This window comes from Rhinatrema bivittatum, chromosome 17 (assembly GCF_901001135.1).
Source record: "Rhinatrema bivittatum chromosome 17, aRhiBiv1.1, whole genome shotgun sequence".
In the NCBI taxonomy this organism is placed as follows: Eukaryota; Metazoa; Chordata; class Amphibia; order Gymnophiona; family Rhinatrematidae; genus Rhinatrema; species Rhinatrema bivittatum.
This window is the reverse complement of record NC_042631.1, coordinates 24458635-24475351: the sequence shown is the minus strand read 5'-3', so window position 1 is coordinate 24475351 and position 16717 is coordinate 24458635. Positions and strand designations below refer to the sequence as shown.

The 16717-nt window shown below is 41.2% G+C and overlaps 1 protein-coding gene across 1 annotated transcript in view; it reads right to left on the bottom strand.

Moving 5' to 3' along the window:
- Positions 1 to 6514: 6514 nt before the first annotated feature.
- LOC115079198 (protein inscuteable homolog) overlaps positions 6515 to 16717 on the bottom strand; it is a gene marked incomplete at its 5' end in the record, with an annotated part of 94999 nt that continues 84796 nt past the window's right edge. Inside the window, 3 exon segments of the mRNA XM_029582453.1 lie at positions 6515 to 8962; positions 14292 to 14368; positions 16184 to 16339. Coding sequence (XP_029438313.1) covers positions 8834 to 8962; positions 14292 to 14368; positions 16184 to 16339 — 362 coding nt within the window.

Genomic DNA, 16717 nt, shown 5'->3' with positions numbered 1-16717 from the left:
TTTGTTGTAAGGTTTCCCTAGTGACACATCAGAGGAAACTGTTTTGCTTTTTTTTTTTTTTTTTTTAGGGGGGGGGGGGTATTAACTCCAGCAATTGAGGAGTTTTCTATCTGATAAACTGCAGATCAAAGTGGCTGAATCTTCTGTTTTCTGAATTCCTGCCCACTTGGGAGTGGGATGTAATATGATCAAGTTAATAGCAGAAATGACCAAGTAGTAATATTGAATTACAGGTTGTAATATTTGTTTTGATTATTAATCATTTTGTGACCTCTATCTTCCTTTCTTGAATTTTGTCTAAGGGATACATTTCTTTGAGGGTTTGGCTTTCAATATAAATTTCAATGTTTTTGCTTAAATTACTTCCCCTATTACAAATCATTATTCTTGGCACCAAAGTGCAAATTAATTTATAAAAAGAAAATTTACAAATGTATCAATATTTCTTGTTCTATAAAACCAATACATTTCTAATGGCAAAAAAAATAAAAAAGCATTTGAAATAGAGGTTAAAAGGGACCAACTTTTGCAAAGCTGATGAGGTCATAGTTTGGAGGAAGGAGATTGCATTGCTTTTCATTTATTATAGCAACTAATGCCATTAGTTACATATGTTTATTGTTTCTTTTATGCAGGGAGTTGATTTTGGTAGTGCAATTGTATTATTAGTTTTCAAAATTAGAACATTTAAAAATTCTACAGGAGACAAGTAGTTGGAAATCTATTCAGAGAGAAAAGCATATGCATTTTCCTGTGTCCTATGTATGTGCCCACATTATTCTCTTACAGTCACCAGTGATTAAAAAAGTTAAAAATTAAAATTGGTTTCATGTCTGCCATGCAATACTTCATAAAGTCATTGAAGGAATGGCACAGCAGGGGAAGAATGTGATCAGTGAGGCACGAATTGTTTGATATATTATTAACTTTGGGTCTTCCAGAAGGATACTGCAGTATCATTTAGACACAGCTATAAGCTTCCAAAAACGCTGGAAGAAAGGATATTTCATTTGTTCGCTGCCTCTTTTTGGACGACTCTAACATGAACCAACAAAAGGTGAAGAAAATTTCTATCAAAAAGGTAGAAGACACTATGGCCCTCCAATGGGCAAGGGTCGTAAATCGCGGGGAAGAGAACAGGTACGCCCGTCAAATCCAAGTCATCCAGAGAACTGCTAATATAAGCTGCTCCCAGGTAGAAAGGGAAAAGAAGACTCTTGAGAAGTTTTTGGTTAAAATTAGAATATCTACTGGCTATTTGCATGAAGACATTGATCACAGCTAAATGTGTCCAGAGACTAAGGTGACGAAGCATTAACTCAAGTAACAAGAAGATGATTGGATATCTATATGCATACCTCTTCAAATGCTATAGCTTTATCTGTATATTGTGATTGATTGTTCCATTAACTACAGTTGACTCTGCATAAAGTAGGTTCTAGTACCTTGGGAGAAGGACACAGCTAGGGCCAAAACTGAGATTTTTTTTTTTTAACTTAAAAAATGCCTTCTCTTCTAACAGTGGCCAATTTTTTCTTTACAAATTGCCAGCACCTGTTTAACAGAAGTACATTAAGCAATACATGTAACAAGTTGGTGCATAGTGGAGAAGAGGTTTAGGTGCAAAGACTGTCTGTCTGAAATCGATCAGATGAAAACATGTTCATCAGCACAAGGACACAGAAGAAAATGGTGCATTTTTATTGCCAATGACTTAACATCACATCTGTAAGCTCCTGGTTTAGCGTGTGGCATCTCTCATGTTAAAGGAGCATGTCCATCTTCTGCCGGGACTGAGATTTTCATTAATTGTGCAAAGGTGTTAGAGAAAAGCAGAGACTGTACTTGATGCATATTTTCTGGGTTTGCTGGAGGTATAACATTTTTTATTATTATTATTTTTCAAATAAAATCACCATTCTAAAACTTTTCTGTACTTTGATACACCGCTTGTAATTATTCTCAGCATGGCCCCACTATAGAACCTAGTTTTCTGTTTTGGCTTTGCAGGAGTTGATAAAATTAGCTTTGTGGTTGGAGCATAGCTGAAGTCACTGGTTCAGGTCACTGTATGATCTTCACTTGAGCTCCCTGCGCTCAATCTGAAATTGAAAATTCTTTTTGCAAAAGGAGATAAAAATGATCAAGTACTCTGATAGAACTGTTATGAATATATTAAGTATATCTGAATTTTGATATTATAAAATTGAATCAAATAATATGGGAAGAAATATGGAAAGAAATAATGTGCTGGGGATTTTAGACTCCTCCTTCCATTAATATATATTAAAAAAAAAAAAAAGCAATTGCATGTATAAATTAGTACATCTCCCGCAATAGATTGCAATATAATTTCACTATGTCTGCTTTGTCAAGTGACATGTTTTACAAATACTAACTTAGTAATAGTTATATTATTGCAGCAAATATATAATAGTTATATTATTGCATCTTAAGAAAAAATCTTTAATTATTTTTAATTACAGGAATTTGAAACTATTCTATATTAGCCTTGAGATAAATCTCATGACTGTTCCATGGTCTTGGGTCCATTCTCGCATATCCTCTTCCCATCCTTAGTTGCTAGAGGAAAATTGTCTCCATTGGGTCCCTCAGGAGCCCGTGTAACTTTGTACACGAATGTTCATGTTGCATTCAGTGGCCCGCGGGCTGCTTCCACAAGCTGCTGCTCTTACCTTCGCAGCCAGGCTGGCCACTCGTCCCTTCGGCGCAGCGGGACACCGCCGACATCTCCTCTGGCAGGAGGCACTGGGCACCATGCAGCAGGACGCTGCCAGCTCCCACTGCTTCCCTTTAGGCGTGCGCATGCCCAGCTGTGGATCATTTAAAGGGACTGAGGTGGGAAAGTCCCCAAGGCCCCTACTGATGACATCACTGTTAGTGCCCTATATAAGGGCAGCTCTCTCCATGACCCTGCCTCAGGACCTCCTACATTCTGTAGTATGTTGTGTCCAGCCTGTTCCAGCCCTATCTGTCCACCTTTATCTCCCTCAGAAGCATACCCAGTTTGACCGTTACCTAAACTCTTAATACACCTGATCACCACCTGCCCTCAACCATAACTTGGCTTTAGACCACGTCCCCAGTCACCTAAGTCCTATTGGCCCTGGAAGCCAAAGGCTCAACCTGAAGGGAACATGGGCTGGTAAAGGTGAAGCTCCAGACTGATTGGTCTCTGTTTTGCCCAGGTCCACCTGCTGGAAGTGGGGAATATGCATTGCTCCAGCCAATCTCACCCTAGCCCAAGGGTTCACAGACACAGCACTTCGCGCACATATCTGGTGAACCCATAAATTTCCAATACGAACTTAGGCGCAGAAGTCTTCTTAGAACATTTATCCTAAAGCATGCGGGTTAAAGATATCCACTGGCTTCAAATCTTTGAGCCTGATTTTCAAAAGCATTTACGCATATAAAATTGAGTTTTAAACGTGTAAATACACTTTACTCTTGTAAGTGGGCTTTTAAAAATATATGCCATTGAATTGTCCATAGGATTTACTTGGGTAAGTGCACGTTACGTGCATAAATGGCTTTTGAAAACTGCTACAATAACATGTTACGTTTAAGGGCGTAATTCCTTTGAAAATCCGCCTGTAGGAGTGTAATTGTAAAATTACCCTCCCTAGGGTTTTGTCAAGAAAATATTTTACTTTCTTTTTTTCTTAGTTTTCCTCTTACTTGATTCCCAGACGTTTTGTACAGTACCATGTATAATATTAGCACTTTGTAAAAACGTTTAAAAAAAAGAGCTATGTGTGGGTCCTGTGGCCATTTTTACTATGAGGTTGAATCTACGGTTGGCATCATATCAAATCTAACAAATTGATATCCATAAGTGCTTTTCACTGCTTTGACTTTCTTGCATACAGTATGCCAAAAGAGTTATCCATCTACTAGAACTAATTTTGTTGAAGAAATTTACTTACTTTATGATTTGCTAGCTTAATGGGATACCTCCTTTGGAGGACATGGCATTTGGTTTCTCAGAGACTGATGTATTTGTTTCAAGTGAGTCACCACTGTTCAGTATTTCTTGATCCTCCTACAATATTAAAAGCCAAATGACTCACCCAGATGGAATAATGAACAAAAGAATAATATTTTTATTTTGTGGGGAGGTGGTGGCAGTAAGCTACAACTGTGAATCATAAAGACTTAGAAGGCAATAGAAAAGCTAGTTGCAGTTATAAAAATTATTATGTCTTGTGTTCTTTAACGCTCTCATTTTTGTCATTAAACTACAATGGTGAACCATCTTATAAAAGACCCTCTTTAATTGTGCCAGAAATTTACCATTTTTCAATTTCAAATGAAAGTACATGTAGAAGGAACAATGGCACCTTAGCTTTTGTATTCAGAAGGCCTGTTTCAAGTGTCAGCAAAATTCTTCTTGGAGATCTGTTTGAATCCAATTGAATTCTCTAGAATTTGAACAGAACAAGTTGGTATATGCAACTTCGTTAAACCTTCATTTCTTCTACACATTTTTTTTCTTGAAATTTTGTGACCTTGTCTTGACTTCCAAAGCTTCAAATTTTGAATGCATGGAAATTTTTTTACTTTCAAAACTTAAAATACCACTAAATATCCATTTATTACATTTAGGATGGGTCAAATCACAAATAGTTAAAAGCAACAGACAGCACCAAGGTTCATCTCTAAGAAGCAAAGTACTGGGCATTGCCCTGTGTTAGATCCCCGGTTTGATCCCTAGGGTTGAGTCTTCTTCCCAGGTCAGCCAGGACTGGGAATGCTACTGAGGCAGCATTCATACTACTAGGGGGCAGGGATTCAAGGTCACTGGATTCAGGGCCTATGATTGCAGGGTTCCAGAAGGAGTCCTGATGCAAGGTCCCCGAACCAGGACTATCACTGAAGTGAATGGACTAAACATAATTGGGAAGGACATATAAAATGGGGTGAGGGTTAATATCCAATTATTTATTTATTTATTTATTTAACAACTTTTAATATACCGACGTTCGTGGAGCACATCACGCCGGTTTACAAGTAACTCAGTTAAAGGAGGAAATTACAATGAACAGGGGGCCAGGGGATGGGAGCAGGCAAGAAAGGGGGGGGGGGGGGGGGGAAGGGAGACAGGAAGAAAAGAGGGAAAGATAGGTAGCATGAGTGAGAGTATAAAAAACAACCGTTAACATAAGAAATAAAAGGAACTTATTTACAGAAAAAGGAATATTTACATTAGTGACAATTAGCATAGGATTGATTATATCGGACTAAATTGAACAATTTTGTAAAATTGTAGGAAGATAAAAGGGGAAGGGCGGGCAAGGAGAGGCGAAAGGGAAAGCCTTGGGAGGGGGGGAAAAGCCTAAGGAGGGGGAAAGAAGGGAAAGCCTTAGGAGGGGGGGGGGGAAAGGGCGGGTGGGGTGGGGGGATGGAGGCTGGGAATCTGAGTGGGGGGGGGGATTATGTGGGAATGTATAGGATTGGTTGGATTCGGGGTAGATTATGTGGAAATGTTTAGGTTTGGTTGGTTTCCGGGTAGGCCTTTCTGAAGAGCCACGTTTTTATGCCTTTTTTGAAGGTGGCCAGGCAGGGTTCAAGGCGGAGAAAGGTAGGGAGAGTATTCCAGAGTGAAGGGCCCGCTATGGTAAAGGCCCTTTCTCTCGTGGAGGTGAGATGGGCGATTTTGAGGGAGGGGGTATGTAGGGTACCTGCGTGGGAGGATCTGGTAGGACGGTTGGTTATGCGGAAGTGGGGTGAGTCCTTGAGCCAGGGGTTGGGTTTGTAGAGGAGGTTGTGTAGTATGGTGAGGGTTTTATACTGTATGCGGAAAGAAATGGGTAACCAGTGAAGGTCCTTCAGTATGGGGGTGATGTGGTCTCTTTTTCGTGTGTTCGTTAGGATTCTTGCCATGGCGTTCTGCAGGATTTGTAGGGGTTTGATGGTCGACTCTGGAAGGCCAAGGAGGAGGGAATTGCAGTAATCCACTTTGGAAAGGATAGTGGTCTGCAAGACTAGACGGAAATCTTGTGTGTGGAGTAGTGGTTTTAGCTTTTTCATGATGTGAAGCTTGTAAAAGCCTCCCTTAAGAAGGGCTTTAATGTGGGCTTTGAAATCGATTAGTTGCCAATGAAAGCTCGTGGTTCCAAAAAAAAGAAAGAAAAGCATACTTTAAAGCTTGCTAGAAATAACTTCCATAAGCATCAAAACAAGGAAACAGGGCAGATGTGGTGGGTCAGTGGCCATGCAGGAGACATGGGTTTAATTCCTGGTCTAGGACTCCGATCCTCAGGCGGTTTGGGGATGCTCTAAGGGTGGCATTCATATCCTCTAGCAGGAGAAAGTCTCACCTATTCACACAACAGTGACAGTTCCATAAAAAAAATGGAGAAAAACACTTAATCGTTGCAAATGGAGGCTCACTCAGCCATACCACGGTTAGAGGTCAGTTGCAATTGAGCTGAAAACCCAAAACAGTAGGAGGAAACTACAGGTCCAAAAAATTGATGAAGCAACAGTAAAAATGGAAAGTGCAATTTATGGAAGGATCATTATACAAATTTGAAATACATTTTTATACAATAATTTGAGGTCATATAAAATATACCATACTTCTCTTTGTCCTAGTGTTTATACCTACACACATTCTCTATACATAGGTAAGCATGAACGCATGCAGCTAATATAATATATTTACTGTATGCCTTAGTACCATTTTATTTAACTATAAAATATGGCTTTCTCAAGTGTCATTTATAGTTCATAACAAGCAGTGCAAACATCTTTACTGCTAATGTAATACATCTGAATTCAACCGGCTTCCCCTCTTCCATTGAAGGATATTTCATATTAAAGTCTTTAGCAATGAGTTTATAATCCATTGTAAGTGTCAAAGTACCTTTGCCAATTTTCGATTCACTGTTGCATAGATCCTTGATTTGGATGATTGTTTTATAACCAGGCCTAGATTTCCCCGCAGATCTTACAAGGCTTGTACCTAGAGCAGCAAAATTTGGGCCGAAAAGGCAGCCTCTGTTACAGCCATCACCAAAACCAATCGACAGTCATCGCTGGAAGCTACTTATCTTCAGAGCTACCGGCAGCCGGGAAGAGGAAGACAGGTCCAGGGAGAGGTGGAATTGGAGATGGGGGAAGGTGGCACCAGCAGTGTCCAAAGGTGGCACAAAGCTATATCTGTCACTGGTTTTATTGCCAAAAAGGCAATACTATAGTACCAAGTTTATGATATGATGATAAAGGTTAAAAAAAAAAAAAAAAAAAGTCAGAAATTAAAGATTACAATTCCTGCATAGTTTACAGATATGAACCAAAATGCAAAATGTTTCAGAGTTCAGTTAATATTTTACAGAAATACAATAACAAAGAATATTATTTGATGGAAAAGAAATATCGATTGTACAATCAAGGATTACTTCAAATGGAGAAATGCGAGTCAAGTAATTCATCAGTCATACAATAATAACATTTCCATATATTGTGCATCCATAATCTATACAATAATGTACTCTTTGGTAAGGTACATGCAACCATTGATTTCTGTACTGCAGAAAAAAACAAGGATAAAGGACAATTATTTGCAAAAGGATAGACAAATACTTCTACCTTCTTTTGTTCTTATCTCTATGAATCTCAGAATAAATTATGCGGTAAGTCCAGTAATTTTGAGGTCAATACTCAGTTTCTCCAGCTAAACCAGACAAACCCATGGGTTTTAAATTTCCTGTGGCTATGAAAGACTCTGATTTATCTAGTTAACTATGTAGCTGGATAAAATTTAACTAGATAAGTTGGAGGCATTCTGGGTGTGTTCTGGGCCAGAGTTAAGTTCTCCAGAAAATTTATCCTGTAATCAGACTTAGGGTCAGATTCATTAAGGCTTTTCACCCATTTTGTGTCAATGGGGAAAACCCTTAAAGGTGAATTTTAAGACCGGCGCACATGTGCATGTGTTTGCCAGCTCACGCCCATGGACACAGCTATTTTATAACACACATATATGCACGCATGTTATAAAATAAGCTAAACGTGCACACACGTGTGCACAGGTTTATAATAGATGTGCACACAAATGCCGCCTCTAGCGCGTAAGTTGGGGAATTTTATAAGGGACGCGCGCTGACGCAATTGGCCATTTTCCCAGTTCGTTCCCAGTTCGCCCAGGTAAGGGATAGGACTTCCAAACCACCCTATTGTAAGAGCCTCCCTTTTACCCCCATACCTTAAAACCCAGCTAACTAGCCTCCTTTTTTTTTAGTTTCATTACTTACACACCAACTACAGAGGAAGTAAAATTTCGCAATAAGGGACCCTCTGTGCACGCTCGTGTGCGTAAATACTTATGTACTGGGCTCATTGGGAAAATCAGGAATGCCTATGCCCCGCCACGCCCATTTTTCAAGAAAATAAAATTGTGCACGTACCAGGAGGATACGCGCGTAATCGCGCGCCTTATAAAAATCCACGCAGTGCGTGCCAACCCGACTTCTGCGCATACCCACGCAGGGCTTTTCAAATCTACCTGCTAGTGAATCAGTCAGATAAGTTATCCGGTTAAATCTGGTTGTCTCATAGAGCAGTTGTAAAGTTAGCAGGATAAGTTCACCCAGCTGGCTAGGGCTTTCTTGGCTGTATTCAGCAGGAAGCATTGATCAGTGGCGCTCCTCTGAATATCCATTTCCTTTTATCTGGCTATCAGTTTTAGCCAGATAAATTGTCTGCTCTCTGCACTACTGAGCATTGACCTCTGCTTTTTAGAAACCTTTTCTTTCTGCAAGCAGCGGACTTCCCTGCTGGTATCCCACAGGGTAATTTTAGCCCCTCATACAAAACTCTCTTCCATGTTGGTGCAAAGTAAAAAAGAATCCACAAGTCTGGGTTTGACGAGCTGCTGGAAATCCGACTCCTCCAGGCCGTCAGGGCACATCACTGCCAGTCTGCGCAGGGCTGCCTGCAAGGGACACAGGCCATTTTAGTTACAAAACTGGAAACAACATCATTTCTGTGGTGAAGTGTGGTAAATGTGGCCAGTTCTTGTTTTGTTTTGTTTTTCTTTCATTCCATTTTGTGTTCTTGGGCAGAATTGAAATAAAGGCCATTTTTGTCTTTGGAGATGTACTGGAGATTCTAAAATGTGAATATTCACAGTGGTCTATATTCCACAAAATTCAGTAGGGGTTCCAAAGATATTTGTTGCATGAAAACATCCACATAGGGGCCAATCTACTAAAGAGCATTAATAAAAACACAAACAGCAATGTGCATTAAATATCTCTATCTATTGCAAGCAATTAACTCACATTAACAATACTGTTAATGCACATAAACCAGCTTGGGTTAGTGTTTGCACAAAGTCTATCCTAAAGAGATGAGATGAGATGCAAAAGTGTGCAACATAGCTCAGTAGCAAAAGATAATGCTTCTTAAAACATAGGGATATGCACATTTTTTGTTTCATTTCATTTTTCAGGGGTATTTTGGGGAGGGTTCTGTTTTACTTTTTCGAAACAAAAAAAATAAAGAAAAATCAAAAGAAAACAAACCCCCCCCCCCCCCCCCAAATCAGGTCATCCCCATTGCAGGATAATTCTTCCAGATTGTCCCTTTCTTCCTACCCCATAGGCTTCCTGGCTCTCCTTGCTCCAAGTCGTCTTTCTTCACAGGACTGGAACAATCTGGCTGCTCCTGCCCCACCGACGTTACAGTTGTAAATGGCACTGACAGACTGAGACCAGCACCATTATCAGTATTTTCCATGTAAGAAAATGGCAGTGGCCTGAGCTTAGGCTGCCTCAGGGAGGGAGGGGGGAGGGCAAAGGGGCATTGCCCTCCAGTGGAAATCCTCTGGGAGGATTGTCTGCTTTAGACCTACCATTTGACTGACCAGAGATAATCCCAGTAACTTTGGCTAGCCAGTGTTGACCAGCCAAGGTTTAAACCTATCCCTCAAATGCCTTCAGGGCTGTATATTTTTGTCCTGCTAAATGTGTGGGCTATGACTTGTATTTGTAACAGGAGAGCAAATTCAATGTGACTCCTGCACGTTTGCAGCTCCTAAGCATGGAACAACTGGGGCACCCCACAGCAATAAAGTTCAACAGGCAGTAAGACAAAACTCTCTGTGAACCAACAACAGCAGTTTCATAGAATAGACTTTGGAACACTGCTAGGGCTGGATATTTTAAACTTGCAATCATAAGGAGGGTAATTTTCAAAGGCATTTTCATGGCTAAAGGTAGTACATTACCAACAAAAATGGCCTGGTATAAAACTGAATAATAATTTAGTGGTATCACGGATTCAAGTAACTTATTCTATTACTTATATTACATCAAAAAATAAACAAATGAAAAATAATTTTTGAAAAATACTAAAAGCGACGATGAGTGAAAAAACAGTAAATTAAAAAATACACTGCTCTCGACAGAAAAGGATCACTTAGATCAACGTCTAAGTGACTTTTTTAGCTCCTCATTACAAACAAGAAAAAACCCTCATCACACTAGTCCCCTCCCCTTATTATCAAAGCTACTTGAATCAATATATTTCATATCCAATAATCCATAATGGTTTAAATGAAGAAACTATCCCATAATGAATACCCAAAGGAAAACCTCAACAAGCAGCCCTACAAAAGGCTTCATCAGGAGGGTGTTACTTACAATAACTTACTCAACCACCAACATCTCTCATGTTGTAAACCTCCTCAAATCTGAGAAGGGGGGAGAGTATGTGGGAGTGGGAGCATGAGAGTATGTGTGAGACAGTGAGAGTTTATTTTAAAGGTGTGCAGAGACATCTTTTTTGTGTTGTTTTCTTTTGGAGTTCATGGAGGGTTTCATTTGTTTATTTCATTGTTTTATTTATTTAATACAAAAAAAAACTAGAAACAAAAAATGAAATTTAAAAAATGAAAAGAACATAAGTTCTCATACTGGGTCAGACCGAGAGTCCATCAAGCCTAGTATCCTGTTTCCAACAAACCAGGCTATAAGTACCTGACATGTACACCAACATTAAATAAATCCCATTCTCCTAATGCCAGTAATAGCAGTGGCTATCCCTTAAGTCGATTTTTAAAAGGCCCATGTGCACAAATAGTGGAGAGTTACACGCGTGGCTGGGCCCTGTGTGCGCCGAGCGCATTTTAGAAAGGGCCTGACCATGCGAGTTACTCGCGATACGGGCAGAAGTGCCGGGCCTGAAGAAAGGGGCGGAGTCTAGGCAGGACGGGGGCAGGCCAGGACAGGGCCATTAGACACTGTCAGGGGGAAGTGCGCGCTGGCCAGCTGCCCACACACGGAGTTTACTTCTGCTCCAGAGGAGAATTAAGTATAAAAACAAAAAAATTGGGGCTAACTAGGGTAGGTTTAGGGGTCGGGGAAGAGGGAGGAAGAATAGGATTAGGGAAGTTCCCTCCCAGTCCACTCCTTTATTGGCTCGGACGGAGGGAACTAGGCAAAGGCCCGATCATGTCACCGTGCTGTTCTTTTAAAATCCACCCCCCACCCCCCGCACGTGGAGGAGGCCACCCACCTGCTCGTGCGAGCACAGGCATTAAAATCCAGCGTGCACGTGCGAGCGGGAATCGCATTTTATAACATGCGCATGCCGGGAACCGCGCACGCATGGACGCGCCCGTGGGCCTTTTAAATCTACCCCTCGGTCAATTTGATTAATAACAGTTTATGGACTTCTAATCCAGGAACTTTTTCTCTCTAGTATGTCTTGATGTTACATTTAGCCAGTCAATATTGTGGTAATTGAAATCTCCCATTACTACTGCACTGCCAACTTGGTTAGCCTCCCCAATTTCTCTTAGCATTTCTTTGTCTATCTTATCATTCACCGCTATACACTCTAACTCTCCCATCTTACTTCTTAGACTTCTGGCATTGGCGTACAGACATTTCAAAGTGTGTTTTTTGTTTGTATTAACAACCTGCTTTCCAATTGACAGGGATAATTTGGAATCTTAACTCAGGTGGTTCTTTACTTCTATGCACATGGACTACTTTTGTTTTTATTGGAACCTCTCTGTTGGATGCCCTAACTCTCCTGTTTCATTAGTATCCTTAAACCTTCCTCCGAACCATGCGCTGCTGAGCGACTGTCGGCTTTCCCTTTTGTTCTAGTTTAATAGCTGTTCTATCTCCTTTTTAAAGGTTAGCACCAACAACCTGTTTCCACCCTGGTTAAGGTGAAGCCCATCCTTTCAGAAAAGGCACCCCCTTCCCCAAAAGCCAATGCCTTACAATACTGAATCCTTCCCTGCACCATAGTCTCATCTATACATTGAGTCTCTGGAGCTCTGCCTGCCTCTGGGGACCTGCATGTGGAACGGGGAGCATTTTAGAAAATGCTACCCTGAAGGTTGTAGATTTCAGCTTTCTACCTAAAATCCTAAATTTGGCTTCCAGAACCTCCCTTCCACATTTTCCTATGATGTTGTTGGTACGTGCCCATGTGTTCCACAACAGCCAGCTTCTCCCCAACACTGTCTAAAATCCTATGTAGGTGACGCATGAGATCTGCCACCTTCACACCAAGCAGGCATGTTACCAGGTGGTCCTCATATCCACCAGCCACCCAGCTATCTACCGGGTGTTGCATAACCTTTGCCACCCCATTTCAGCAGCAACCAGAAATGTGACAAAAACATTCAATATACCATTTTAATCAGCATTCAAAGCAGAATTAAACAACATATAATTAATAGAAATAATTGGCGTGCCTGCTGTTAGCTTGCAAAACAGCTTTAAAACAAGCAGGATAACAGCTTTTTTTTTTCTGCTTGCTGCTGAAATTTTCAATAATTTTTTGGCCGCCTTGAGACAATTTTAGTGGTTGACCTTCATCAAATTTCCATAAAGCACTAGCCAGCAGTCTTGCCCCATATCCTCTAAACCCAGCTTTCGCTTTGACCCAATTTTTGGGCAAGCCACTTTTTCATAATAAAGGTTTCTCCAACCTCACGAAATGCAATAAACTTAAGACGGTCAATCTGTTTTTCGCTATCGTACATTCCAGCCATAAATAGTAAATTTAAGTAATGTGTAAGGTACTGTTAAATTCCAAATTGAATGGCTTACAAAACTGTAAAAAAAAATAAAAATTATATTAGTGGGTTAATCCAGTGGGGCACAAGAGGAGGAGGTAAAGGTTATCCCTAACTATGACGACTGACCTAACCCTTCCCTCTTGGGCAGTAGCCCTGGGAGATTTATCCTCGGTGCGAGAGGACAGTGCATCACTTGGAGAGCGATCCTTGCTACAAGATCACTTCCTGCTGCACCAGGGTGATGCTGTCTGACCAGGAGACGTTCCTGATCCAAGGCAGCACAGAGCTGCCAGACTGGAGATGGGACTCGATAATAGGGGGAAAAAAAAAAAAAAAACCTTCCCTGCTGACACTGACATTCAAAAAAAAGTTGGCAGCCAAAAACAAAGAGCCCACTCTAAGGCCCTACCAGGGCCTGGCCAGTGCCAGTTTGTACAGCAAAAGCGTACAACGGTGTGGGCTTTGGTCTGCCGATGCCATTTGCTATAGAGGAAGCTGTAGGGCAGGAACAATCAGGGATCACTCCTGCTCCATGCAGAAATTTTCAACAAGAAGGTGGGGAGGGGTGGGGGAGGATCAGGAAATGGCCTGGGAATGGGGAGGAGCGCTAGGCGATAGCAGTGATGGCATTTCTAGGTGGGGTTTTTTTTTGTTTTTTTTAACTAAATGATCAAAAACATATGAAGTTTCATCTGTTCTGCTTTTTTGTTTTAAAAACCAGTTGAAATGAAAATGGAGATTTTTGTTTTAACGTTTGCCAATGAATGCGCGTCGCCAGTGAGAAACGAGTGTGTGTACGAGTGAGAGTGAGTGTGTGCTTGTGTGCATCTGTGAGAGACGGAGAGTGTCTGCCAGGGCGGGGGAGAGGGGAAAGTGTATATGCATCGCACCCAACACTACTGATCCACATCAATCTCAGGGTGACCAGATTATAAAAGTCCTGAGGTGTACCAATTGAACTGGAAGCCCAGAAGCTGCAAGAGGAAAATGTCCAAGACAAAAAATATTAACTAATAAATCCATGTTTGTATGTATATAGATTTATTTATTTATTGGTTTTTATATACCACCATTTATCAAGATATCACGTCGGTGATAGATAGATATATATAGAGAGAGAGGTAGATATAGAGAGATATAGAGAGAGGTAGATAGAGATATATATAGAGAGGTAGATGGTAAATATATTTAATGACAGCAGGAGCTTTACTGCACTTACCAGACAAGCAACAAGAACAGAATCACTGTTATTCCTCTCAGCAGGTGATCTGCAGAGTTCTATCAGTCGAGGAATGCCTAAGCATAAGGAGAATATGGTTAGGATGCAGTCCCTTTGTGTTTTCTAGTTCTCCGTTTTGACAGTAGATGTCAGCAAAGTAAACTGCATGGTGCTATTTTATGTATTCAGTTTTTGAAGCCATTACTTCATTTAGATGTAGAGGGTCTCCCTTATGTGCCCCGTAAAGAGCTGCCAGCATCATTGTTTGCTTGTGTGGAAGGTGGAAAGGATCCAGAGATCCTAGATGACTCATGCCTGGCACCAAACTCTTTCTTCCTCTGCAGTCTTTCGTGGTTATTCTGCTTTACATCAGCTCTTGACCTGCCTGGGTTTTTTAAATCCAATTTTGCAGAATAAACAGATGCTGATTGTTTGAGAGCAGTAGAAAAGCACTGAAACCAACTAATTGAAAATATTAAGCAAGAAATTTTTGCTAAGCCTCAGTATTACCATCATGGATTTTTTTGATACTAATGTCATTAGGGATGTGCAGGAGAAAAAAAATTTGCTTTTGTTTTCAATTTGTTTTCGGGAGGCATTTTTCCCACAAACTTCAATTTGTGGATTGCTTGATTTGTTTCATTCATGTGAAAAAGAATGAATCAAACAATAGTAAAAAAAAGAAACAAAAAATGAAAACTAAGTCGCCCCCCCCCCCCCTTACCCAGGCCAGCGGGGATCCACTGGCTAGGACTAGGCCAAAGCCTCAGACTTGCATAGGCCGAGGCTGTGGTAGGTCACCATGGCCTCAGCCTAGGCCGGAGCCCAGACCTAGGCCCGACGCCGTGGCCCGGCCTCCAGTCCAGGTCTCGAGGCCGGGACCCTCAGCTCAGACCCAGACCTCACACTGCAACCCAATCCATAAGCCAGATCCTGATGCCTGGGCCCAACACCATGGCCCGACCCGGAGGCCAGATCCCGTGCTCGGGCCTGGGCCATGGCCCCTGCTTAGCACCTCAGCCTGTGCCCTAGGTGAGGCCCCCAAATGAAACACATTAGCCTTATTAGTTGCATTTTGCATTTAAACAAATGCACATCCCTAAATATCATTATTTCATATATGTCAAATGCTAGTCTAGAGAAGAAATACTGAAAAAAAATGGAGTTTTGTCTTTTATCCCAATGTTCTTTGCTTATTAAGTTGCCTAAGATAAGTTTGCAGGCTATTGAACTCCTTTACTGGCTGAGGAGACCAAATCTTTCCCTGCCTCTCATGTGTCAGCAGGGTTCACCCATGCAATGCCAGTCTTCCTCCTCCCTTCCTTTCCATTTCCCGCTCAGTACCTAAATATATCACATGGGTGGTGTTTCTGACTCCCAACCAGCAAAAAAAAAAAAAAAAAGTATGCAGTTAAATGATTGGATCAGAAATCAGGAAAGCACCACCATTACCATGTGCCTTTTTTTTCTTTTTTTATTATAACATGTTTGAGAAGAAGTGTAGCAATGGAAATGGCATTGTGAAACCATTGGCTTGGCCCATTTCTGTATCATTTAAATGAACCTTGAGAGCTGGTCTAGAAGGTCTCATTTCCCATTGGTTCAGCGAGATGGCCATACACTGAGAAGTGAAGTCGGGCGGTGCCGTCTCCTAGGTTTGCCTAGGTCTGTCTCCATTTTTCTTTTATTCAGGGCAAATCAATATAGTCCTGGTTTTTGCCGCACTGTATGTGTGGGCTTATAGCTTTGATTTTCACTTATCTAAAAGAATAAAGCCCTGACGGGATCATCCAGTTCCTAATCCTACCCTCTACCCCGGTGTGACATAACAGGGTAATCACTAGTTATTTTTTTTTTTCCAGTTTTACTAACGGGGTAAAAAAAAATCTTACAGCTCAGCTTTATGGCTGCATGTGCAACTTCAGGATCGCGACTCAACCGCGCGAGCGTCACCGCGGACTTTTGCTGAACCCGTTCACAGGCGGCGACTTCCCCCGGGCTCCTGGACGATGGCTTCTCAAACAACATTTCCACCAACACATGCACACCTTGAAATATGCAAAAAAAAAAAAAAGTTAACATCTCCTCTACCAGAGGTGCCCAACTCCAGTCCTGGAGGACCTCAAAGAGGTGCCAAGGTATGCAGATGTATCTCATGAATATTCACAGCGGTCATCCTGAAAACCAGATCTGTTTGTAACTCTCGAGGGCCAGAGTAGGTCACCCAGAGTAGTAAAGGTCATATTATAATGAAGGATGCATTTTACTAATAAGGAGAACTGAGTGATCTTTTACAATTCAATAACGTGTAACAAGAAATCACTTGCAACAAACACTAGTCGTTCCTTGCAGATATTTTGAGTTTATCACTTCTTTTTATTTAGTAGGTATAAGGATTTTGAGTTGGGGAGCTTCTTTTCTACTAA